The sequence below is a fragment of the Rattus rattus genome, chromosome 18 (genome assembly GCF_011064425.1).
Source record: "Rattus rattus isolate New Zealand chromosome 18, Rrattus_CSIRO_v1, whole genome shotgun sequence".
NCBI classification, from domain to species: Eukaryota; Metazoa; Chordata; class Mammalia; order Rodentia; family Muridae; genus Rattus; species Rattus rattus.
The window spans coordinates 8,482,074-8,509,288 of NC_046171.1; the positions used below are offsets into that span (position 1 = coordinate 8,482,074).

Genomic DNA, 27,215 nt, shown 5'->3' on the forward strand with positions numbered 1-27,215 from the left:
TGGCTCCAGGTGGGTGAGTTTTACAAGGATCTTCATTCCCAGTCCTGAGATTGTCCATGTGGACCTGGGTAGTTGTCTCAGCACAGGAGACCCCTTGTCCACAGGGAAGAGACCCCTGTGGAGACCACAGACAGCACAGAGACCTGTGCTACACTGCACTTCCCTGTGTCCACACTTCCCCTGTGCAGCTGCTTTAGTGACTAAATCACGGTAGGAGGGGACCTGTAATTAACTATACCACAGAATAATGAGAGAGTGTGGGAGAAGTTATCAATCTGTGACCTCTCACTCCCTCTCTGACCTCACTCACACTTAGGAGCTGAAGAGGTGAGGGACATGAAAGTCACAGTTGTGTGGGACAGTGGATCTGATAACTGAGTTGGGGCCCCAGAGTTCCTCAGCCTTGAGCACTGTGGACATTGGAGGAAAGATGATTCTCAGGCCAGAGAGCACAGGCTGGTGATGTGAGGTTTCATCCCTGATCAGAAGTGTGGGGAAAGATTAAATTTACACATTTCTTCATTCTGTGGATGTCTCCAAATCGCAGCCACAGAACTGAAGTGGAAAGAAGAGGAGAGATGGGTGGGGGCTCCTGAAGAGAGTCACCCATCACACAGAGCAACGAATCTGGTAACCACAGGTGTGAACTCCAGTCCCCTCCCCATGCAGGTCTCCACAGCAGCCCAGCAGCCTCTCCAGGAGGCGGCTCCTGTTTCAGTGAACCACTCTTAGGTGCTGTGAGTGTTTTCCATGGGAACCTGAAGCTCTTAGGTTCCATCCTGACTGACCTAAGGATGCAGTTGGGGTAGGCAGCCCCACAGAAAGGATCTGTCTCTGTTACTTTTCTTCTCATTTATTCTGTTTTTTGAGACAAGGTCTGTCTGCACTGCTCTGGCTGTCCTGGAACTTACTATGTAGACCAAGCTGGCCTTGACCTCCCAGAGATACATGGCCTTTGCATCCTGAGGGCTGGGTGTCTTAGTTTCCCTTTCATTGTTGTGAAGAAACACCATGACCAAGGCAACACTTCTAAAAAGAAACATTCAATAGTGGCTGGGTAACAGTTTCAGGGGTTTAGTCCATTATAACAGGAAGCATGGCAGCTGCAGGCAGACATGGTGCTGAAGGAGCTGAGACTTCTACATCTTGATCCAAAGGCAGCCAGGAAGAGGCTCTCATTCCACACTGGGCAGAGCATGAGCACAGAGACCTCAAAGCCCTTCCTCTCAGTGACACACTTCCTCCAACATGTCCATGCCTTCTCCCACAAGGCCGCCCTTCCTAACAGTGCCACTCTTTGTGGGTCCAGCATCCAAACACTTGAGTCTACGGGGGCCACCTATTCAATCAACGACAACAGGATTGAAGGTCTGTGTTAGCACACTAGCTCTAGTTAGTTTTTATTACTGTGACAAGACACTATGGCCAAGGCATCTTATAAAAAAATATGTTTAATCTGTTATATAGTTTCAGAGGATTTGAGTCCATGATGGCAGAGGAGAGGTGTGGTGGGGGAACAGCTGAGAGCTCCCGACTTGATTTGCAAGTAACAGACTGAGACACTGGCAATAGTGAAAGTCGATTTTTTAAAAATTTTGATATATATAATATATGTAATATAAAATATTATTGTATATAATATATAATATTGTATATAATATATATAATTTATTCATAAAGTACCTGTCTTCAGACACCATAAGAGGGCATCAGATCTCATTACAGATGGTTGTGAGACACCGTGTGTTTGCTGGGATTTGAACTCAGGACCTCTGGAAGAGCATCCAGTGCTCTTAACCACTGAGCCATCTCTCCAGCCCAGTGAAAGTCTTTTAAAACCTCAGTGCACACACCAGTGGCACACATCCTCCATCAAGGCCACACCTCCCAATCCTCTCTGAACATGGCCTCAGCTGGATTTGAAGGATTCATTCCCATGAGCCTGTGTGGCTGTTCTCATTCAAACCAGCACAGCAGTCACTGTGAAGTGTAAGAGGCCAGCAGGGTTCTGGAGATGTGTCCAGTGCAGGCTGAGGGAAATGCCCTCACACAGGGCACTCTGCTGAGTTAGGTCTCCCCTTTGTCTCTGTCTCCTCCTGCTCAGCCCCTCTGTGTCTCTGTCCCTCAGGTCTCACCCCATCCGTGCCCAGCTCCCCTCCCTCCTGAGCTCTGCACTGACCCTGTCTCTTCCTTGGCCTCTGGTTTCTCTATGGGGTCAGCCAGCAGCTGTGAGGCAGCTGTGTGGTTCCTGAGGCAAACATTCCAATGGTGGCTGGGGAGATGGCTCAGCAGCCAGGAGCACTTGTTGCTGGTGCAGAGGATCCAGGTTGAGTTCCCTCAGCACACGGTGGCTTCCACCATCTGTGACTTCAGTTCCAAGGGATCAATGGTTGTGCACCTACATATTTATATGCACAAAGAGGACAGGTCATGAAAATAAAATATAAAAATATGATTTTAATAATCCTGCCTGTCTTTCCTCTACACATCGAGAGTGTGAGGCCAGGGGCGGAGGGCACAGTGCTGTTCAGACAACAGTGGACCACCAGCCAATGAAGAGAGCTCTGTAACAGGAAGGTAGAGATCAGTGAAATAGTGTATTGAAATGACAATTTACAGAACAGCATAAAATTGAATATACAAAAAAATCTTTCACTGTGTGCACCTACTGGGCCCAGAGGAACACAGCCTCATCCCAGGAAGAAAACAAAGTGTGCATTGATCTTTGCAATTGAGCAGATGTCAGTTTTGATTCCCCATGAACAAGATAAATTCCACTCAGATGGTTGGATACTAATTTATAACAGACCAGGACATCCAAACACCCAGAATGTTCCCCAGAGAAAGGTGTCCCCTTTCCCCATGTTCCCTCCCATTGCTGACCCTCCAGGTCTCACCTGTTGCAGATGGTAGAGAAGCGTCCCATTCTTGTCCAATGGCGCCACCTGGTGGAAGAAACAGAGAGGACTGAGTCTGAGCCCATGGAGCTGAGGGTAAAGGGGACCCAGGCTGGCTGAGCTGCCCCAGGGCTTCCTTGCTGTCTGTGCTTCTCCAGGGCTCTCAGGTCTCATGCTGCCCTGCTCTCATCACACTTACATCCAGAAGAACTTTACATGCTTTTCCAGCCGTGGGAAGAAAACGCCCTGTAAGAGGGGAGGCAGGAGGCAGAGCCCTGAGTGCTCAGAGGAGCTGCAAAGCCCCAGAGTAGTTGCAGAACTCTGACCTGGACTATGATGTTGATTGTTTGATGTCAGCTACATGGGGGGTTAACTAAAACCCCAAAATGGAGGGCAACATCTGTGAGGCGGTTTTGCTTAAGGTGAGGTGGGAAGATCAGTTTCTGATCCTTTCCTTTGATGGAGGAAGAGACACCTGTAATCCTGATTATTTGAGTGGAGTCCCTCCCCGTTTCTAATCTGGCCACACCTTCTGCTGGAGGCCTCAGTGAAGACATGGAAGGAATCGCTTGCTCTTTGTCTGCTTGCTCTTGCTCCTGCTCCAGCTCCTGCTGCTTCTGTGGGACATTCCTGCCTGCCTGTCCTTGCTCTGCATAATGACAGCAGACTTACATTTATTTATGGATGCCTAGGCTTCATGCTGGGCCTGTCCCAGCTTCTCCTAACTCAGTTATCCCATTTACACCATCCTAAGTTCTGCCATGTGGCTGCTCACCTCTCCTCAGATTCACACATCCCGACCCCTCTGAGTCTGGGTGGCGAATCCCCCATGCTTCTCTCTTCCCAGAGTTCCTCCCTCTGACCACAATCCTGCCCTCAGCTCTCCTTGGCTATAGGACATAGGCTTTGTATCTCATCCTTCAGAAGGTGCTTTAGGTAGGCAGGGTAGGACAGAGATGCTTCCTCACACAGGGCCCAACAACATTACCTCAGCATTGTCCCCGTTAGTCCTATAAAAGGCAAATCTTTCTCTGACATCATCAACTATATACAGTGAGAACAAGGATAAAAACATAATTATAAAGAGTTAACAATTATTCTTCATTAAGAATTATTATGCATTTATTTAATTATTTAATTAAGAGGAATTAATTTTACAAATAAGAATTTTAATTAATTCTTAATATTAAAAATATAAGCATCACACTCATAACGTCTGGTTCCTTTGTATCTGCCAACCATTGAGAAACTATTATCTGTCCTATGAATCCAAAGTCCTATCTGTCCTGAATCCAAAGTTCTTTGCCTAATTCCCTTTCCATCGTAACTTGAAGTTGTCCTGAAAATATCTTCCTAGACCTAAATCATTTTCTTAAATCTTAAACAGCTTACAGTTACTGTGAGACTGTAGATATCCAGTCTTCCTCCCCATCAGTGACCTGAGAAGGATAAATGTTCCCCGAGAAAACGGGAAGTGCAGAGCAAGCAGCTTCAAAAGCTGCAGAAATGGCAGAGATTGCTGGCTGCCTGGACAGTCACCCAAGATTCTCCTGCAGTGCTGAGGCATCGAGCTTCAGGCTGCTGGCCCAGTATGTGATGGACATGTGTGGAGCAGGAATATTGAAGGACTCCCCGACTTGTCTTGGCAAAGCTCACAGTGATCTTCCTCTGTGTTCTGCTTGTCCCCTGTTAGGACAGCATGCAGTCTGCGGTTGAAGCATGGGCAGGTTTTGGCTGGTGCCCAGCTCTGCCACCTTTGAAGCAAACTCCATATGGAGGTTCCTCGATGCCCTCCATCCTCTCTGAATTAGAATGTGGTGCAGCCAGGTGTATTCGTGCCTCACTGTTATGGAAAGCCTTGTGTTTATAAAACATTCTGAATGCCATATCCTGTAGGCGTCTGAGATTTCAAAGACTCCCTATCTATCTCTAGTATATCAAAATAGGCAAATGTTGCTTGTTTCCATATATCTACTATCTGATCGACTTTGGAAACATTTAGTTTTAGATTGGAGGAGACTGGAACCGAAGAGAAGAGAGAGGTAGCCGAGAGAACATGGAGGCTGATGTTAAGATTCCTCTCTGCACATTTACAGGTTGTTATGAATATTCTTAAGGGATGGATGTGTAAGGGATGGATGTGTACAGGGCTTTGTATGTGTAGGTGGGCAATTATATCTTATCAATTGGATCAGAGGTCATTGTGTTGTGTGTTCTTTCATGTGGCGATTTAAGTTCAAGTTCAAGCGAGTATGTGGTGGCTGGAGACACTAGGCACAATATATATATTTTAAGACTGTGTTTCTGTAGTGTGGTTTGTCTTGTGCACCTGACTCTTAAAAAGGTTCCCAGTTTCTACACAACTGGCCCTTTAGAATTCTTAGCTGTTAGAATTGCTTGAAACTGTGACCTTAACTTCGTTGCCTCTTGAATTTCTAGGAACAGGGTAGTTCATTAAAAAGCCGGCTGAGGCTGAGGCTGAGGAGTGGACGCACAGAGTGAGAGGAGAAGCAGTTGGTGCAGAAGACATAGTTGGGAGACAGAGGAGCTGACAGAGCAGAGAGGCTAGAACAGTTGTCACAGTCTGGAGCTGCTGTCATTGGGAAAACTGGGAGAAGGGACTGTTTAAGTGCAGTGTTGGGAATTGAGGGAGGAAGGGTTGAAAGAAACATTAGAAGGGGCTGGGCTGGAAGACTGGAAGAATTGTTGGAAAGGAATTAGATTGACAGCGCTCTCTCTCTCTCTCTCTCTCTCTCTCTCTCTCCTTTCCTTTCCTTCTTTCACCTCTAGCCGTAGGGGTGAAACAAGGAGGATAAAGGGTGGGGAAAAAAGAACCAACAAAGTAACAAAGACCAGCTACATGTCTCTCCCTGTAGCCCTGGCTGCCCTGGGACTCACTCTGTACCCAAGGCTGGTCTCCAACTCAGAGATCTGCCTGATTCTGGGTATGCACAACCAAGGCTCAGGAAATATTCTTAATCAAATCACCACAGAAGCCTAATGAATATTTCTTTGATCATGTAATTGGGAAAATTGTCAAGAAATGAGAGAAATGCTACATACTAGTGACAAAAGAGCATCTTGTCCCATGAATCAGTTTCTAACCTTGAGACAGTTTGCAGATGCAGAACTCCTTGAATGAATGAATGGCCAGGTGACCCTGAGTAAGTCCCTTATAAAATATCTAAAATGTATACTGCTAGCCTTTCTCCAGTCCTTTCCTAGTGGGACCTACAGGTTTTCATCAGGGTAACCATACACTGGGGAAAGAAATAATCAGACTTACCAGGCTCTATTGCATATTGGTCCAAATTGATGCTGATTCCAGGAGATCCCAGGTGCCTGATGCCAGAACTTTTGTAGAAGCCAGAAGTGGAATGAGAACCAAGCTCTCATAAAGGATCTTATTCATAGGAAAGGGGGAATGGGGTCTCAGAAGCCATGAAAGGGCTAGAGGAGTTCCAGGGTTAGAGTTGCAAGTTACAGGCGTCTCTAACATGAGAGGGTAGGAGAGGGCAGGAAGAGTCACAGTAGCCCAGCAGGGCCTAAGGAAGTCTAAAGGGTTACAGCTCTGAATGTGGAGGGATGGAGGGGGACCAGAAAAGTCACAGTAGCCCTGCAGGGCCTGAAGGAAAAATAATCTGCACTGAAAAACCAGGTGAACCTAGAGGAGCTGTCCCAGGGCAGCTCTGAAGGAAAAAGTGAGCAAAGGGCAGGTAGGGGCACCATGGCCCAGAACACCTAAGGGAACTGCAGAGTGGCAGCTCCAATGGTGGGAGAATGGGGCCAGCTGAAGAGGGCCAGCCTTAAAAACTGAGGTACCAGTGGAGACAAATACTTGAGACTAATGAAGCATTGCACAGCCAGCTATGCAAGCCCGCCATCACTGTCCATGGCGTCTTGTTAAACTCCCTCCAAAATTTCTGTGTCCTTCCACAGCTCAGCAAAACACCATGTGAGTCTGTCTTAGCAAAACTCTACATGAATCTGTCTTAACAAACTCCATGTGAGTCTGTATCAGTTAACATATCTAAAATTTGGGCTCCAATCTGCCAATTTGCCCGAGTCCACAGAATTGGCACGAAGCCTCCAGAACACCATTTCTTTCTGTGAAGTCAGGACAAACAATGACCAGCAAGGAATGTCCAGGTACCATCCCCATCCAGCCTCTTCCCTCCGGTGGGAAGTTCTTCTCAGCTGCACACAGCTTTTCTGCAGTGCCATGAAGCTCAAACTTTTGGTTTCCTTACAAAGTCATTTGTGTGGATGGTATTTTGCTGAGGCAAACATGTGAAGGAGTGCTTTCCTGAAGCAGGCACAAGTGAAAGGACATTCTGCTAAAGCAAGGACATAAAAGGACCCAGGATGAAGGATTATTTGATTACGACACACAGGGATTGGTTCACCTTACATTGCTTTGTGGAGCTCCAAGAGAACTTTGTTCTGATTCCATAGAGAAAATCATCCAGAAACTGTCCTGGTGGTGTGCTGACAGCTCCTGCTGCTTCCGTGGACTGGGCTGATTTGCAATGGGACGTCAATCTGTGAATGATGCAGACTTATGGGTGGATGTTTCTGACCCACCAAGTCATAAAATAGGACACTCACAGCCCTAAGCTGTTAGGCAAGACACTTGGTGAGGACATGTAATCAGGACTGGACAGGTCCTATAAATGGGACCCAATGGACAGTGACAGGAGGCTTGGATTGCCCAACAGCCTCTTTGTCTCTTCTTGGTCCCTGTCTTCAATGATCTGCAGCCCTGAGAGATGCACCTGCTAAGCCTCATGGTGTCTCTGCTGGTCCTAATCCTCCTGCAAGACTCATGCCAATTTGTCTGAGGTCTAGGGCCTGTTTCTGCAAGGTCGTGCTACCACTGCTGCTATCCGGACACTAATGAACTGACCTGTGACCTGAACTGCTGATTTCCTGACAACACAGAGAAAACTTGCTCCAAAGATCAATTCCTAAACAGGTCCATTTTCTCTGTATCCTAATACCCATTTTTTCCCACTACCTTTAGTGGGTTGTGGGCTTGAAGGGAGGTTAAAGCATTTAAGAGACCACATTAAAGTAAGATGAGAAAAATATAACATTACAGTGCCATCTCTGTGGAGCTGCTGGGCGAGGCAGGAGAGGAGGCTCTGGCACTATGGACAGCTCTCGTGAGACAGCTCCTGGGGTGGGAGTTTACCAAGACTGTAGGCTGAGGCAGGAAAGGTGTCACCATTGTGAATAGCCTCTCCTGACAGCAGTAGGCTGAGGCAGGACAGGCGATGCCCAACCATGGACAGCTCCTGTGGTCAGGGCCTCTGCCTAATATTAGGAATAGAACAACAAGTTTTGACAGCTCCTGTCGGGGCATATCACTGCAGGCTGGGGCAGAAAGAAGCGATTTGCTGCACCTTTGATGGAATTTGCAGCTAACAGCTTCGGGTGTACAGAACTGATCATTGTTTGAAAATAAAATGCACATTTTACAAGTGGTGCCAAATGTGGGGCGATGCAGAATGGGGGGGGTTATTTCAAGTTCCTTAGAACAAAAGGCAGGAAAAGGAGGAGTGGATACTTTGTTTCAAAAAGCCAACAGGGTGCTTACTGAGGCTGTTCTTGGGTCCTGCCCTGTACAGTTTTTAGCAGCCATATTTTTTCTCCTTTTTCTCATTTTGTGCTATTTTGTTTATAAAAAGTTGAAAGATTGGTGCTTATCCAAGGATTGGTAGGTTTCCTGTTTAAGTATTGGTGGGTTTTCTGGGAAGTTCAGGGGCTGGTGGTTGGGGGGGATTCTTAGTTTGTTTGTTTTGTTTTTGCTTTTGCTTTCTGCTTTCTGTTTTTTTGTTTTGTTTTGTTTTTTGTTTGCTCAGGGATTGATAGGTTTTTTTTTCTTTTCTTTCTTTCTTTCTTTCTTTCTTTCTTTTTTTATTTTTTTAGATGTACTACCTTTCTCTGAACTGGGTCGATGGGTTCGGATAAGAAGTCCTTCCTGGCTGCAGGCGGCTTTGCTGTGGTGCCCTCTCTGTGGAGTTGCTGGGAGAGGCAGGAGAGGAGTTGCCCCCAACCTGGAGAGCTCCTGTGGGGAGCTCCTGCTTCAGAAAAAAGCAAATGAGCCACCCTGGACAGCTACTGGGATGTCTTCAGGCTGATGAGAGGCCTTGGTGTAGCCATTTTCACAAGAGACACAAATTTTGACAGTTCCTGTGAGGGCATCTTAAAGCTGAGACAAGAAGGTGGGGCCTGGCGCTGGTTTGACCGATTTTGCACTGCTTAGGAACTACATGGTGTAGTTTGGAGCCGCTGGTATTGGGAAAACTGGGAGAAGGGACTGTTTGACTAGACTGTAGGAGAACTGTGGGAGGAAGGGTTGGGAGAAATGTTTAAAGAGGCTGGGCTGGAAACAGGCAGGAAAAAAGGAATGGATACTTTGTTTCAAAAATCAACATTGTGTTTTCTAAGGCTTTTCTTGGGCCATGCTCCACATGGATTTCCACATCAGTTTTCTTTTCCACTCTCCATCATTTGGGGCTATTATTTATAAAACGGAGGAAAGATTTGACTGAGGAACTGGAATAAATATGGGAAGAAATGGAGAAGCTTGGGATTCAAAACATGGAGGGAAAAAGGAAAACAGGAGGGTTCCTCTCTCTCTTCTGAGAAGTAGCAGAGTTGGCTGTGCAACTGGAGAAACTAACAGAGGTAGAAAAGATTGCAAAATTTCAAACACAAGAAAAGGGAGAACCAATAGGCTCATTCCCAGTGACTGGAGCAGAGAGAGGGAGCTTCCCCCTGGTAGAAAGAGAGGAAGAACCTGGGTCAGAGGGCAGTCAGGTCAAAGTGGAAAGCAGGAGGATGGTCAGAGGAGACTGCCATGTTTCATGGATAGGGATAAACCCACAGCACCTTTTGAGGACAGGCTGTCCTGGGTCACAGAATCACCAACAGCATTCCAAGTAGTTCCACCACAGCATATGCTTGTTAAGGGAGATAATCCACCCACACAGTTAGGAAAATACAGGATGGGGTGCTGTACACATGATGGACCTAAGGCATTTTAAAGACACAATGGTGTCCTAAGGGATGCCCTTTTCCTATGTGAAACAAACTCTAAATATTTAGACTACCCAGAATTGAATTATTCCCCAAGGCTGAGGAGGATTGGTAACAGCTGTAGCAGAGGCTGGACCTCAATGGTAATGGTTGCCATGATGGAGAGAAGAAGCCAGGAATGTGGAAGAGCACAGAGGAGGAGGGGAATTAACACAGCTCAGGTCCACTTGACAGGGGCTCTGCGCTGCTGTACAGGAACAGGGCAACTTGAGGATCCAATCTCAGAACAGTGCTGCTTAGCAGCTTTAAGGGCTGGGAACGGAGTGGAGGAGCCAGGACAGACGTCCACATCACTTAGAAAAATTATGCAAGTCTCAGGGAAGCCATCACTGACTTTTTTTTTCTTTTGCAAGGATTAGTTTCAGCTGTGCACAAAGCCATGTCAGACCCTGATTCCAGACAAGTGCTCTCTGAGACCTTAGCATCTGAAAAATCTTCACCTGTGGCCAGCAGCTCTGCACGGTTACTCTGAGGCCCCTGGCTATTTCCAGTTCCCTGGGTGTAGCCTAGCGATGGAGGCCCACAGTCACTCAGCAGCTGGCGATGTTGGGAGGAAATTGCCATGCAGTAGACGGTGAATGGACACTTCCCCAGAGCCAAATGCGAAACAAAGAATTCACAGCTAAGGGCGACGAATGGCAAAGAACAAAGAAATGAACATCCTTAGTCATCAGGGGAATGCAAATAAAACAACCCTGAGATTTCACCTCACATCAGTCAGAATGGAAGATCAAAACTCAGGGGACAGCAGATGCCCAGGTCCCTGGTACAACCAGTCCGTCTGGAGCGCCTGCCCAAAAAAGATGCCCAAACATACAACAAAGACACGTTGTTGCCACTATGGGGCTGGGGCGGAACCCAGATGTTGTTTAATGATGGCCATTTACACCCTATCAAAAAACAATGACTTCATGAAATTCAAAGGCAAAGGATGGAAAATATGACCCAGACAGGTAACCCAATCAGGAAAAACACATGGCACAGATAAGGCTATTAGCCCAAATTTGAACTTGAGTCCAGACCACAGGAAGCTCAGAAGGATGACTAAATGGACCCTTCTTTAAAAGGGGGAAGAATACCCCTTACAGGGGCATCGAGGGGATTGAAAGAACAGCCATTCAGGCCGTGCCCCGTGCCCATGTGGTCCCAAGAGGAATGAAGCTAAGAACACGCAAGCCAAAGGAACCGGATGTAGATCTCCTGGAGACCCAGCCAGAATACAGCAAATGCATAGGAATGCTTTTGTTTTAAGATTCGGGACCCATGGTGGAATTAGACAAAGGGAAGTAGCATTTTAGAAGGCTTGTAAGCACATACTAAAGAAAAAATTAAAAAGCCTTATATCACAAAGTTCCTGGGTTTAAAACCACTAAAAAGACTGATTGGACTGACCCTTGGAGGAATAGGCAGAGAAAGACTTATAGGGAACCAGTGGAATGGGAGATTGGTCCTTAAGGGTGGACCCCAAAGAGGGGATTGGCAAAAAGGCATTAAGAACATCTATTTGGGAGCAAGTGGTAACATATCCCTAAAAGCGTAAGGCCCTGGGTTGGTCCCCATTCTAAAAAAGAACCAAAAAAAAAAAGATTGTCCTATGCATTGGAGAAGGAACAACCTTATAGAAGGAGGAAAAAGTTAGGGGCGATGGACATCCAGGAAAGGGAATAAATTTGAAATGAAATAAGAAATACCCAATTTAATAAAATGGGGGAGAAAAAACCAGTGAAGCCCATGGGCTTCAGTTCAAAAAACAGAGTTGTATGCAAACTTGATGATATTGTCAAAAGTTCCAGAATCTCTTAATACAGTGACTGAATCTCAATATGCAGAAAGAGTTGTTCTTCACACAGGAACTGTCGAATTTATTCTGGATAATTCAGAATTCATGTTATTTTGCCACTGCACCAGGCAATCAGAAATGGTGACTGTCCATGACTTATCACCCACATTCAGTCTCTCACGGTCTTGCCAGGGCCATTAGCACAGGGAATGAAGGAACTGACCGATTATTCATAAGGAATGTGTTAGGAGCCTAAGATATTCCTGAAAACCACTACGCTAAAAGTTAAGGTTTAAAGAAAAAAATTCCATGACCTAGCAACCAGTCAAGGAATTTATAAAGAAATGTCCTACTTGTTTTTTGTACAATCAAACTCCATTACACACTAGAAGTAACTCTAAGGGCACCAACAAAAGTAAATAAAAAATGAAATCTGGCAGATAGATGTGTTTCAGTTTGCAGAATTTGGGAACCTAAGGTTTGCACCACACCATTGACACATACTCAGGCTTCCAATGGGCAAATAGTTTGAGATCTGAAAATGCTGGTTTTGTAATTACGCATTTACTGAAAGGAATGGCTCTTGTGGGAATAGGTGTACAAACTGGGACCGCCATGGCCCCTGCATACTTCTCCAGTAAGATGCAGCAATTCTTCCCTCATTACAAAGCACATTACAGCTACACCACACAATTCTGCAGGGCAAACAGTAGAAAAGACGCAATCACACCTTAAAGAACACAGCTATAAAACAAAAAGAAAGAATAAAGGCCCCAGGGGTAGAATACAGTGTGCTCCATTAACTTTGGATTTTCTGAACATTAATAAGAGAGGACCAACAGCTACCAAGAGACACTGGATCAAGAAAAAAAAAACTGTGGAATTAAATCATCCTATATACTACAAGGATGTGTTAACATCAGAATGGAAGTCAGCAAATCTATGGTGTTGGGGATGCTGATTTGTTTATATTTACACAGGACACAAAAAGCTCTAGATTGCATCAAAAATCATAAAGCTCAGAGTTGACCTGGGAGGTCCTCTGAAAACCATGGCCACGTACCCAGATCAACCAAAGGAGAGAGCCGAACCAGCAACTGCCTTCCCCTGGCAGCCAGAAAAACCCAGACAAGAAATGTTCAGCTCGGGGTTGGGGATTTGGCTCAGTGGTAGAGCGCTTACCTAGGGTTCGGTCCCCAGCCCCGGAAAAAAAAAAAAAAAAAGAAAGAAAGAAATGTTCAGCTCCTAACCACTGACAGGCCCATGTCACAGAATATTTTATTATTGTACATAGAAACCTAATGGTTAGCAAAATATAAAATCCTCAGTAGATACTGCATTTGGCAGATCCAGGATATGTGTCCTGGTGTGGTTTGGGTGCCTCTGAATTCCCCACAGATAAGAAGGCTGAAGAAGGGAAAGACCCTGCTTATTTTAAGGCAAGGTGCTTGGGAGAGGTCCTGTGGTCCTTGCTCTATGACCTGAGGCAAGGTCAGCAGGTGGACTTGTGCTACCTTCCACCTTAAAGGTGAAATGGTTGGGCCTCCATTGGCTTGCCCTGGACAGCCCCCAACCCCAACTCCCATGACAGTGAAATGGTTCAGCAGGTGGGGGGTAAGAATTAAATACTTTTTTAAAAGTAATTGGGGTTGGGGATTTTTCAATGGTAGATCTCTCTCTCCTCTCTCTCTCTCTCTCTCTGTCTCTGTTACCTTTGAAAAAAAAAAAAAGAGATTTAAAAAATAATTTTCTTTTAGGACTTGCTCTCTCAGAGAGGCTCTCTCTCTCTCTCTCAGAAATCTGGGGGTTGGGGGATTTGGCTCATGGTTGAGCCTTTAGGAATAGGATTTTCATCTTAGGACTTGCAGGAAAAAAAAAAAAAAAAAACAGAAAAAATATAAATCTGGGAAAGAGAGTTCAGGGAGCCCTCTTGGGTTTGCAGGAGCTCAAGAGAAAGGCAGACGAGACTGATAGAGTGACACAGACAGATTTCTGAAGAGCTGGAGTTTCCTTGTAGCATCAGGCTGGTAAATAGATATCCCGTATGTAGTTAAGAAAATAAAGTTTCCTTGCTGAGCTGTCAGGTTGTTACCTCAGCTTCTGCCTCCCATGTCTTTAGTGCTATGAATATGAGATGATTTAAATGGTCCCAGGCCTCTGAGGGGGACTTTGCTCGCCTGCCATACAGAGCCATCCAAAGGCAGAGCAACCACAGGTGCATCAGCTGCAAGACCCAGGTCCACAGAGCTGGGGGTGGAGATTAAGAGACTTCAGGGAGTTAACTCCAGAACACAAGATGGAAAAGGTAAGACAGTCCAGGATCAGGAATCGGTACCTAAGTTACAGGAGAGAGAAGCCTCTCTGTTAGGTCTTATCTCAGCTGTGGAGGTGCTCCTGAGAGATGAGCAGACAGATCTCACCAGACCCCTGAGAACCCTGGGAAAGACACTAGAAAGGAGAAGCAGAAATCACCACAGCAGCATGGCCACAGGGAGAGCCCAGGGCAGCTTCCTGACCCCATCATTAGCAGCTAAATCAAGTGGGTGGGAGGAAATGCAGTGACTCATCTTGTGCACCCTGCACTTTAGAGGACCCCACTTGAGTCTCTGATCTTCAGCCCTGGGGGCTCATAATCCTGGGGACAGGACAAGGCTCTGGCCTTCCCTGTGTCCTTGTGATCACAGACTCTCCCCATGTCTTCACAGTGATGGAGAGGGCACAGCCTGGAGGTGACAGAGCTGAGGCCTGAGCCCATCAAAGACAAGAACTGACTGAGCACACCTGGGCACAGCCCTGTCCACACTCAGATTCTTATTCTCAGTGTGGAAGTGAGGAGCTGCAGCTCAGGGGAGTCCCCACAGCTTGTGAGCTCCGCAGGGGCTCAGCATGTTACCCCTGAATCCCCGCAGTGTCTGCAGTGTGCAATGAAGGGGAAGTGCTGGCCACAGTAAGGGGTTCCCAAGCTCCTGACCGGTCTTGTCTTCCTCAGGAGCGGGCTGCTGACGACAGCAAAGAGGTGGAGAGTTTCCAGCAGCTGCTCAGTGCTCGGACACAGGGAGGGCTGGGTGTGGCAGGAAGACACTGTGCTGTAGGACAGACCCCCGTGTGCAGTCGTGATTACAACCCACCGCCTCGTCGCTAGTCTGCTTCATTTAACTATTTTTTTAAAAGATTTATTTATTTATCTGTAATGGGCATCAGATCCCATTACAGATGGTTGTGAGCCACCACGTGGTTGCCCGGATTTGAACTCAGGACCTCTGGAAGAGAAGTCAGTGCTCTTAACCCCTGAGCCATCTCTTCAGCCCTCATTTAACTTTTTAATGTTCCTAACAGCTTAGAAGCAAAATAAAACTGTAGCTATTTATGTATGCGTGTGCATGCACTATGGCCCTGTGTGTGTGTGTGCGTGTGTGTGTCTGTGTGTGTGTGTGTGTGTGTGTGTGTGTGTGCGTGTGCATGCACACACCAAAACAACCAGTTCTGCTTTGCAGGGGACTGTGTGTGTGTGCTGGGACCATGTCCTCTCCTTTGTCCCTGGGCCTCTGAATTCTCCAGTGTCTCTTTATTGTAGACCTAGTCAGTTCCTGGTGGGCAGCAGCTAGAGGGTGGGGTAGTAGCCCGAGGACTGTTGCTACTTCTGGCCCAAGGGTGGCATAGTTGCTCAGGTGAGGACTGTTTGTACCTCTCCAGGAGGGTGGCACATGCCACAGGCCTGGGAAGGCGATAGCTCTGTGCACAGTCTTGAGGGCTACCATGGGAAAGATCCACACAGACTCTGAGATTGTCTGTGTTGCCCTCTAAGTGGCTGTCACAGCTCCTTTGAGAGTGGAGGGCCTGTAACACCTGCACCCATGTGTCGAGGCAGGGGTGGACCTGGTTCCAAAACAGACCTTGTCATGTCCATGTGACCCAGACCCTTCCCACTGCCCTCTGCCCCACCTCTGTATGGAGTTTCCAGAGCAGTGATTCTCAACCTTCCTGAGTCCCTTTAATACAGTTCTTCATGGTAACCCCGACCATAAAATTATTTTCATTGTTACTTCATAACTACTATAACTTTGCCACTGTTAAGAATAGTATTAGAAACATCTGTGTTTTCTGATGGTCTTAAGCAACCCCTGTGAAAGGGTGCTTTGGCCCTCAAAGGGGTCATGACCCACAGGTTCCAGAGTGAAGGAACATCCTTGACCAAGTTGTTTGATTTTGGGGACAGGGTTTCTCTGTGTAGTCCCAAGTGTCCTGGAACTCACTCTGTAGACCAGGGTGGCCTCAAACTCAGAGATCCTCCTGCCTCTGCCTCCCAAGGGCTAGGACTAACGGTGTGAACCACCATCACCTGGAACCTTGACCAAGTCTTAAACAAAAGCCAGGCTGGTTTGTAGACCTGCAGTCCTGGTTAATTGGGAGCCTGAGGCACTGGTGGGAAAGGCTGCTTCAGTTACAGAATAAGCCCAAGGCCAGCCTGGACCCCATCCTGAAAGTAAAGATCTGGGACATAGGTGAGTGGCAGGAAGCAGTCCCCATGTCCCATCTACAGCATGGGAGGAAATTTCAGGTGAAAGAAGCTGTCAGGGAAAGAAAGGGTAATTTGAGGTTCTTTCTTTTACCCTATACGCCCCAGGACCTTGGCTGCACCAGGCTGGGAGGCCCTAAGCTCACAGAGACCCAGCCTTGGGAATCCATGCCGCTTACTCACTTGTCACAACTTTCCCACCACCCCCTCCAGGTGCCAGTCCTGGAGCTCCCAAGCTCCTGGGTTCACCTCATAGCCCTGGGTGCTCTGGAACTTGCTATGTGGTCGAACAATGCAGAGATCCGCCCTCCTGAGGGCTGGGATTAAAGGCATTTAATCCTAAAGAAACCCTTTCTTGGGGTGGGTCCCATCAAACTCAGCAGGTGTGCAGCTCAGTGAGGACCGGGTCAGGAGGTGGGGAGCCCATAAATCCCGGGCGACAGCCACAACAAAAGAAAGAGAAACTAACGCTCCGATGTGGGAACTGTGCAGGGGATACCGGGTTCCTTAGTGTGGCCCTTATTCAGTGTGACCCGGACAGCTTCAGGGGCACGTGAACCCGCAGACCGGCAAGCAGTTCCTGCAGTCTGGAGGGACTTTTGGCACAGTCCAGTCTGTCCCCAGGACCCGTGGGAGCTGCGATGCCGCTCAAGGCCGCCAGGCGGCAGCAGGACACACGAGTAGGAGCCTGTCCAGGTCTGGATCACCTAAGTGGATGTGAGCTTTGAAAGCTGGAGAAGGCTCTTCAGACTGAAGCAGCCAGGAATTTCCCCTACAGTCCCAAATCCTCTGTTTTGAGGGTTTCACCGATCCTTATGATCTTCGGGCTGAAACACAGATTGCACCTCTGGCTCCTCCCCTGAACACACACACACACACACACACACACCTCTGACACTTGGCATGCTGAGGTGAGGCAGGAGGATCCAGAATTCAAGTTCGGGACAGGAGAGATGACTTAGAGGTTGAGAGCACCAATTGCTTTTCCACAGGTCCTGAGTTGAATGCTCAGGAATCTGGCGCCCTCTTGTGGCAGTCAGGCATGTATGCAGGCAAAACGTGTACATAATAAATAAATCTTAAAATGAGAATTCAAGGTCACCCTGAGCTACAAGACATAACAACACAAACAGCATAATTGGGCGAATGCACAGGCTGCATAGACCAGTAACATCAGGGGCCACTCTGTAGGGGAAGTTGTGTCGATTTTTCCCTTCCGTTGCTCAATCCTAAGATCAGTGTATAAATCTAGTGCAGGGGACCCTAGAGCCCTGCAGTAGCATTTGTAGGTGTTCCTTCATGCGGTAGTGTCCCTCAATATTGTTCAAGGATCTCTTTCTTTAAAGAAATCTTATTTTCCTTCATTTCTTTTCGTTCTTTTAAAAATATTTTTATGTAAAAGGGTATTTTGCTCCATGTATCTCTGTACGCCACGTGCATGGAGCACCCCAGGCAGCCAGACGAGGGCGCTCTATCCCCTCTGAGACTGGAGTTACAAGTGGGTGAGAGCTGGGAACTGAACCCAGGTCCGGTGGAACAGCAATAGCATTCTTCACCTCTGAACAACCTCTCCAGCTCCACAATTTTAATCGGCATATTTTTATGCCTTGGCTCTCTGTGATTCTGGCGATAGCGACAACAAAAGAAAGAGAAAGTAACCCTCGGATGTGGGGGGCTGTGCAGGGGATACCCGGTTCCTTAGTGTGGCCCTTGTTCAGTGTGACACAGACAGCTTCAGAGGCACGTGAAGCCACAGGCCAGCAAGCAGTTCTTGCAGTCAGGAGGGACTTTCGGCACAGTCCAGTCAGCCCCAAGACCCTTTGGAGCTGCGATGCCGCTCATAGCCTCCAGGGGCAGCAGGGAACAGGATTAGGAGCCTGTCCGGTTCTAGATCACCTAAGCTGGTGTGAGCTTTGAATACTGGGGAAGACTCTTCAGAGTGAAGCAGCCAGGAATTTCCCCTTCAGACCCAAATCCTCTGTTTGGGGTTTTCACGGGTCCTTATCTTCCGGCTGAAACACAGATTGCACCTCTGCTCCTTCCCTGATTGTGACTCAACATCACACTCTCCAGTGACATAAGACACACACACACGCACACACACACACACACACACACAGAGACACACCACACTCTCACACACAGACACCACACTCACACACACACACACACACACACACACAAACACACACACACACACACACACACACACACACACACACACACACACACACAAACACACACACACACACACACACACACACACACACACACACACACACACACACACACACACCCCTGACTCTTGGCATACGGAGGTGAGGCAGGAGGATGGAGAATTCAAGGTCAGGACAGGAGAGATGACTCAGAGGTTGAGAGCACTAATTGCTTTTCTCAGGTCCAGAGCTGAAGTCTCAGAAATCACGTGGTAGCTCACAATCCTCTAGAATGAGATCTGGCGCCCTCTGCTGGCGGTCAGTCATGCATGCAGACAAAACGTGTACATAATAAATAAATCTTAAAAAGAGAATTCAAGGTCACCCTGAGCTACAAGACATAACACAAACAGCATAACTGGGCGAACACACAGGCTGCATAGACGAGTAGCATCAGGGGCTACTCTGTAGGGGGAGTTGTGTCGATTTTTCCTTTCCATTGCTGAATCCTAAGACCAGTGTATAAATCTAGTGCAGGGGACCCTAGAGCCCTGCAGTAGGGTTGGTAGGTGTTCCTCCATGCTGGAGTGTCCCCCAATATTGTTCAAGGATCTCTTTCTTTAACGAAATCTTATTTCTATCCATTTCTTTTTCGTTCTTTTAAAAATATTTTTATGTAAAAGGGTATTTTGCTCCATGTATCTCTGTGTGCCACCTGCATGGAGCACCCCAGGCGGCCAGAAGAGGGCGCCCTATCCCCTCTGAGGCTGGAGTTACAAGTGGGTGAGAGCTGGGAACTGAACCCGGGTCCTGTGAAACAGCTATAAGCATTCTTACTTATTGGGGATACAGTGAGCCCCAATAGATATTCGGGGCTCCTCATCACCAAAACTGTCCTGCATGACTCAGTGCGCTGGCCTGAGCTGGTTCAAAGAAGACGGCCCTACTGTGATTACCTCAGATCGGCTCCTGTCTGGTTTTGGGGGATCTCTAACATTTCCCTGGCACCACACCCGGAAGACCCCATATTTGCACTGAGAGCTTGGGTGTCACTGTCTGTATAAGTTACTGTGGTCCTTCAGATAAGACGACCCACGTGGTCTTGGTCATTTGAATACTTAGTTCCCGGTTGGTGCTGTTTGGGGAAGCTTAGGAGGAGGGGCCGTGCTGGAGGAAGGATGTCACTGGGGCAGCGGTTGAGATGTGAGCTCTCAGACAGTCCTGCTGCCACGCCTGGTGCTTGCCCTCATGATGTTGATGGACTCTTAACTCTGTGGGACCCTAATCCCCAGATGAACCTTCTATAAGTTCCCTTGGACATGGTGTTTTTATCTCAGCAACGGGAAAGGAACCAATACAGTTCCATTTTCCATCACTGTGGCTTAATATGTGACAAGACACAGCTTAGGGAGGAAGGATTTGTCTTGGGTTATTGTAGTCCCTAACGCTAAATCCGTCAAAGTGGCAGCAGGCCCTTCTTTCCTGTTCCAGCCTGCTGGCCTCCTCAGCAAAATGTCTGGCAGGAGCTGTCCAAAATGGAGGAAAATCATTTTAAAATGGCGGCTCAATTTCCTCTCCTTAGCCTGCAGCCATCACAGGAGCTGTCCACGGTGGCGACACCTTCTTTCTTGGCCTCAGCCTGGAGCCTTACATCGTGAGAGCTGTCCACGGTGGTGATTCCTCTCCTGTAACCCAGCAGCCCCCACAGAAATAGCACCTCAGCAAAAGTCAGCTAATCTGGGAAGGACGTCCCACTCTAACCCATGGGCCTGATGCCAGGGAAAAGAGGTGGAAACAAAGCTAGCAGCCCCTGAGCAGAAAAATCCCATACCAGTGACATGGCTCAGCCTGCCAAGGGTGTATGGGAGGAGCTGGACTTCTTTTATAAGAAATCACACCGTTGACAGACTTCTCTCTCTCTCTCTCCCTCTCTCTCTCTCTCCGTCTCTCAGCTTGGAAGAGCCTTTATGGGAGGACCAGGAAAGTGATGGAGATTTCGGCTTTGGGTTTGCAGGAACAACTGAGAAGCATCAGGTAGGACACTGGTAAAATCTAGGAAATCTAAGAAAGAGAGCTCATGAGCCCACTTGCCTTTTGAGGAGCCCAAGAGAAGGGTAGAGCAGCTCAGAAGAATGACAGACAGAAAGAGATTTCTGAAGAGCTGGAGTTTAGTTGTAGCATCAGGCTGGTAAATAGATATCTCGTATATAATTAAGAAAATAAAGTTTCCTTGCTGAGATGTCAGGTTTCTACCTCAGCTTCTGCCTCCCATGTCTTTAGTGCTATGAATATGAGATGATTTAAATGGTCCCAGGCCTCTGAGGGGGACTTGGTCTCCTGCCATAGAGAGACATCCAAAGGCAGAGCAACAACAGGCCTGTGAACAAGATTTTAAGACAGACTATGGGGAATACCGCATCCTGCAGGCCCAAGTTGGAGCTGCAAGACCCAGGTCCACTGAGCTGGGAACGGATATTAAGAGACTTCAGGGAGTTAACTCCAGAACACAAGTTACTGAAAGATAAGAGAGTCCAGGAGTACAAAAGTTTCAGGGGGCGGTGCCCAAGTTTCAGGAGAGAGAAGCATCGCTGTTCACTAAGTGGAAACTTCTTTTTTTTTAATAATTTTTTTTTAGATTTATTTATTAAGTATACACTGCTGTCTTCAGAAACACCAGAAGAGGGAATCAGATCCCATTACAGATGGTTGTGAGCCACCATGTGGTTGCTGGGAATTGAACACAGGACCTCTGGAAGAGCAGTCAGTGCTCTTAACCGCTGAGCAACCTCTCCAGCCCAAGTGGAAACTTCTGGTTTCTTTGGAAAGTCAGTTGAGTCAGATGATGTTTTGCTGAAGCAAACACAGGTGAAAGGATGTCATGATAAGGCAGACACGTGACAGGACACGTGACAGGAGTCACGGCAGAGAACTTCTCCTGGCTTCCCTGCTGGTCCTGCTCAGTCCTGCTGACTCATGCCGATTTGGTGGAGGCCTGGCAGTTTCTGCTGACTTTTACCACCGCTGATGATTCCTGTTTGCAATCCTGATGCTAATGACCTGGACGGCTGTTGTACTGTCAATTAGAGATTGGAGTTGCCCCCAGGAACTACTACACAGCAAACAGCTCAGCCTCCCGGCTTCTTCTGAACTGACCAGCCATTGCTGATTCTTGTGAACTGAGCTGCAGATTAATTTGCCCCAGAGAACCATCTCTAAACAGGCCCACCTCTCCAGTATCCTCATAAAATTTCTTTTCCACAACTTCCCATGGGTGGTGGACTGGAAGGGAGGTTATGCATTTAAGAATTCCATTATTAAAAATAGGTTTTGAAAAATCTAAGCCAATTATCTCAGCTGGGGATGTGCTCCTGAGAGTTCAACAAAAAAGCACATCCTATACCTCAGTTCCCTGACACTGGAGGGGAGAAGCAGAAATCACCAGAGCAGCATGTCTACAGGGAGAGCCCAGAGCAGCTTCCCGACCCCATCATTAGCAGCTAAATCAAGTGGGTGGGAGGAGATGTAGTGACTTATCTTGTGCACCCTGCACTTTAGAGACTATCTTTTTTTTTTTTTTTTTGGTTCTTTTTTTTTTTTTGGAGCTGGGGACCGAACCCAGGGCCTTGCGCTTCCTAGGCAAGCGCTCTACCACTGAGCTAAATCCCCAACCCCACACCCTGCACTTTAGAGGACCCCACTTGAGTCTCTGATCTTCAGCCCTGGGGGATCATAATCCTGGGGACAGGACAAGGCTCTGGCCTTCCCTGTGTCCTGTGATCACAGACTCTCCGCATGTCTTCACAGTGATGGAGAGGGCACAGCCCGGAGGTGACAGAGCTGAGGCCTGAGCCCATCAATGACAAGAACTGACTGAGCACACCTGGGCACAGCCCTGTCCACACTCAGCTCCCACATCCTCACCCTGTCCCACCAGATACACAGCTTTAGTGACACAGACTCTGGAAGCTTCTCCATTGGCCATTTATTTTATTCAAAAACAAAACCAAACAAAGCAAATCCCCAAAACAAAAACCTCTAAGTATTCCATCCAGTAATTTAAAAAGCCATCCACACTTGGGTCAAGGATGTGAACAATCAAGTTCACACTCAGATTCTTATTCTCAGTGTGGAAGTGAGGGGCTGAAACTCAGGGTGGCACGAAGGTACAGGTTGCAGATGTCCCCACCCCCCACCCCCAGGCTGGACCAGCAAGGCTGAATGTGGAAGGGAACGCAGGCAGTGCAGGGACAGGGTCCTGAAGTGCAGGGCGGGCTGGGCTCCACAGTTCTTCACACTGAGCCATAGAATCACAGGGAACATCAGACACTGGTGTGTAAAGAGAACTGAGGGCTCTGGATGTCACAGGAGAGACCTGAACACATCGTCTGTCACTCAGTCCACTCCAGGCAGTTGTCTTCATGCTAGAGAATGAGAGTCACAAACCATCACTGTGAAGACCACAGCACAACAACCCTCCACTCACAGACGATTCTGGGAGTCCCTGAAACCCAATCATGTCCACATTGTCCCTCCCCAGTCAGACCCCAGAGTCACATTTACAGTCTGCGAGAGACACATCAGAGCTCTGGGAGCTGTCCCTGCCTAGGGTAAAACAAAACGTATGTATATGTATATGTGTATACATGTATGTGTATGTGTGTGTATGTGTGTGTATGTATTCATATCACAGTACAACTCAGGCCCCCAGAAGATTTCTCTGGAGGAGCTACTATGGATTCCCAGAGCTCCCCACATCTCTAGCTTCACTCCAATACCCTCAGGGACATTCCTGCCCCCACACTAACCTGGAGCAGGGGTGTAGTCTCCTTTCCCACCTGTGAGAAGAAAAGCTGTGAGAGTTCAAGGAAGGTCTGGACAGGAGGAAGTTTCCAGAACTGACAGAGGACCCAGTTGGAGACAGCAGCAATGAGGGGTGTGGCTGTGCTTCCCATTAATGAGCAGAGCGCTCTCCTAAAGGAAGCTGAGGGGAAACAGACCCTGCCCTTTCCTACCTGTGTTTCTCCTCCTCTTCCTCACAAAAGCCACCACAGCTCCAATGATCACAGCTGCAATGATGGCCACAGCTCCAAGGACGACATAAATGACATAGGTTTCCATGTTGGAGTTGGTCGATGGAGAAGGCTCTGGGAAGGACAGGTTCAAGAAATGAAGGTGGGGGTCATGACCCCAGCTCTCAGCCCTGACAGCTCAGGGCCTGCAGAAGGCTCCAGCTTTTCCTGGCCCCAGCTCTGCACCCACATCCTCCTTACCCCATCTCAAGGTGAGGGGCTCAGGCAGCCCCTCATGCTCCACACGGCATGTGTACTTCTGCTCCTTCCCAAGAGGCACCACCACAGATGCCCACTTCTGGAAGGTTCCATCCCCTGCAGGCCTGGTCTCCACAAGCTCCATGTCCTGGGTCAGGTCCTCCCCATTCAACTGCCAGGTCAGGGTGATGTCAGCAGGGTAGAAACCCAGGGCCCAGCACCTCAGGGTGACATCACCTTCAGGTCTGGGGTGAAGGGTCACATGTGCCTTTGGGGGATCTGTGTGGAAGATTTAAGAAATCACACAGTTAACAAGACAAACTGAAATCTACACAGGACACAGTTAAATCAATGCTAACACTGAACTGTGTGTGTCTGACGCTTCAACTGTCATCAACTAGTGAGCTGCAGGGAGAGCTGGTCCCCTCAGCACAGAACTGCACACTTTCCTGAGGGACTCAGAAGCTAAGAGGGAATCCACATGAGCCAGTGGGTCAACATGGCCGTCCTTATGTGATGTTCTATAGCATGAGATGGGTGGTCACAGAACGGAAGAGGGAATGGAAAATAATTGATTTAATGTGTGTTTGCAGACAAACTCTGACTAGAAGCAAAATAATGCCTTCAAAAAAAAAAAAGGAAAGTAAAAAGAAAGTAAAAAATAAGAAAAAGAGAGGGAAAAAAAGAAAAAAAAAGAAATCCCACAATTTATGTTCCTCCGGGGTACCCATAAGGGCTCATGGGACCATTCTCCACTGTAGGAAGAGAGAGAAATGGGGTGTGGAAGAGAGGCAAACCCCACATCAGGGAGGGATCTGGGAGAACGTATTCTTTGGAAAATTCTAGAAACTGGGGGAACCAGCCTAGTGTAGTGGAGTCCATGTCTCCTCTGAGGTAAAGGAGACTTCTGGTCCTGAGGTGTAAGGGCTGACACACTCAGCAGGACAGGAGTCAGTGTCCTCAGAGAGTGGGTGTGGGCAGAGAACCTGGCCTGGGAGAGGCCATGGCTGACAGCAGGGAGCCCCTGCTGTTAAGTGGGGAAATTCTCTCCTTCCCTCCTGAAAGGGACTCTGAACTCTCTAGGGAGAAGGCTGGGCCCTGGGAGAGGCAGTGCAGTCACTGTGATGAGGGATCAGGAGACCCAGGGACACTGTGTCCCCTCTGATACAGGGGCATCACCCAGCTGAGGGTTCCTTCTTCACCAGGACTGAGCCCCAGCCCGAGGGCAGAGAAGGAGAAGCCCGCGGCCCCCGCACCTGAGCGCAGCAGCGTCTCCTTCCCGTGCTCCAGGTATCTGCGGAGCCACTCCACGCACGTGCCCTCCAGGTAGGCCCTGCGTCTCTCTGCAGCACCAGCCTGATCCCACTTGTTCCGGGTGATCCGCGCAGCCACGTCTGCTGCCGTCCAGGTCTTCAGGTCTTCATTCAGGGCGATGTAATCGCGGCCATCGTAGGCGTGCTGCTCATACCCGCGGAGGAGGCTCCAGTCCGACCCCACGTCACAGCCATACATCCTCTGGATGGTGTGAGAGCCTGCGGGACCCCGCGGTCAGACCCCGGCCCCGCCCCGGTTCCACCCACGGACTCCACCAAACTGAAAGGGAAACCCTCCTGGGTCGGTTCTGCTCCGAACCTCGGACTTGGGACCCGGAAGTCCCTGGCAGTGTGGCGACGCGGAGGGGTCCTGACCTCCGACCCGGGGTCACTCACGGTCCTCGCTCTGGTTGTAGTAGCGGAGCGCGGTCCTCAGGTTCACTCGGAAAGTCTGCCAGTTTCCCTTGGCTCTCCGTGTCTGCCTCTCCCAATACTCCGGCCCCTCCCGCTCCATCCACCGCGCCCGCGGCTCGTATCTCGGATTCTCCGCGTCGCTGTCGAAGCGCACGAACTCCGTGTCGTCCAGGTAGCCGACAGAGATGATCCGGGGCTCCCCGAGGCCGGGCCGGGACACAGCGGTGGTGAAATACAGCAGCGAGTGTGAGCCTGGGGGCGGCGCGCGGTGAGACCCCAACCTCCTCCCGGGACCCCGGGCGGGTGCGCGGCCCGGGCAGGGAGCAGGGCGCGGGGCTCGGGACGCGGGTGGAGAAGGGGCGGGGGTCTGGTGTGCGACGCGGGGACCCGGCTTCCCCGGTGCCGCTCCCGCCTCGCCCCGCAGAGGCCGTTTCCCTCCCGACCCCGCACTCACCCGCGCGGGGCTGGGTCCGGGCCAGGGCGACCGCCAGCAGCAGGAGCAGCGTGTGAGGTGCCCTTGACCCCATCTGAGATCCCAGACCTGGCTAAGTCCATCGGACTGCTTGGACTTTACAACCAGTGCCTGGAGAGACGCTGATTGGTTCACAGGGTTCCGGCACCCAATGGGAGTGAGACTTGCCAGCGGGTCATCAGTGTCCGGGCAGAAGGACCTGTCACAGGTTAAAAGCTGAAGTGAAACTGGAGAGTTGGGGAATCCCCTGCCCCGCCCCTGACCTCACCGCCTGGCGACTAAGACTTTGCCTGAACCCTGTGCTGTGAGACAGAGCCCTGTTTGTCACGGTGTCTCCGAGTTCTGACCCAGAAGCTGCCTGAACACCAGGAGAGACCCGCAGTCCTGACTTTCTGTGTCCTTTCCTCCACCCCTTCCTCTTCCTTCTTCTCTTCAGAAGTCAGACCCTGGAGTCTTCTAGAAGAAAAGTGACTTCCAGGAATACAATCACAACACAAGCCTTGTGCATGCAGTGGAGAGATGCTTCTCCTTTAAGAGGAGGCGCTGGCCTGCAAGCCCCATCCTGACCCCACAGAGACCAGGTTCTGTTCACCTGCATGGGCGGCTCACACTGCCAAGCCTGAGTGCAGGACTCTCATCTGTAAAGAGGAGACTTTGCCTCTTCCCTCAGGATCTGTCTTCTCAACCTCGGGTTTAGACCCAGACTCCTTGTGTTTATTCCCAGAAGATGCATCTGTGGCTCCAGGTGGGTGCGTTTTACAAGAGTCTTCATTCAGAGTCCTGAGATTGTCCATGTGGACCTGGGTCGTTGTCTCAGCACAGGAGACCCCATTGTCCACAGGGAAGAGACCCCTATGGAGACCACAGACAGCACAGAGACCTGTGCTACACTGCACTTCCCTGTGTCTAAATTTCCCTGGTGCAGCTGCCTTAGTGACTAAATCACGGTAGGAGGGGACCTGTAATTAACTATACCACAGAATATTGGGAGAGTGTGGGAGAAGTTATCAATCTGTGACCTCTCACTCCCTCTCTGACCTTCACTTACACTTAGGAGCTGAGAAGGTAAGGGACATGAAAGTCACAGTTGTGTGGGACAGTGGATCTGATAACGGAGCTGGCCCCAGAGTTCCTCAGGTGAGCAGTGTGGACACTGGAGGAAAGATGATTCTCAGGCCAGAGAGCACACGCTGGTGATGTGAGGTTTCATCCCTGGTCAGTAGTGTGGGGAAAGATTAAATTTTCAGGTTTCTTGACTCTGTGGAGCTCTCCAAATGGCAGTCACAGAACTGAAGT

The 27,215-nt window shown here is 48.9% G+C and overlaps 2 protein-coding genes across 10 annotated transcripts in view; one reads left to right on the forward strand and one right to left on the reverse strand.

Moving 5' to 3' along the window:
* LOC116887408 (RT1 class I histocompatibility antigen, AA alpha chain-like) overlaps positions 1-25,694 on the reverse strand; it is a 75,321-nt gene extending 49,627 nt beyond the window's left edge. For 3 of the 9 annotated variants that reach the window (XM_032889009.1, XM_032889008.1, XM_032889014.1), the window contains exons 1-5: positions 25,430-25,693; positions 24,977-25,252; positions 23,724-23,999; positions 23,466-23,597; positions 23,259-23,288 (exon numbers count right to left, since the gene is read on the reverse strand). In XM_032889009.1, coding sequence (XP_032744900.1) covers positions 23,259-23,288; positions 23,466-23,597; positions 23,724-23,999; positions 24,977-25,252; positions 25,430-25,547 — 832 coding nt within the window. In that variant the 5' untranslated portion in view covers positions 25,548-25,693. Of the gene's footprint in view, positions 1-22,430; positions 22,902-23,258; positions 23,304-23,465; positions 23,598-23,723; positions 24,000-24,976; positions 25,253-25,429 lie in introns of those variants that run through there. The other 6 variants (XM_032889015.1, XM_032889010.1, XM_032889012.1 and 3 more) reach the window with 6 other exon arrangements.
* Positions 1-27,215, forward strand: part of LOC116887433 (RT1 class I histocompatibility antigen, AA alpha chain-like) — a 106,636-nt gene that overhangs the window by 53,871 nt on the left and 25,550 nt on the right. The window lies entirely within an intron of this gene.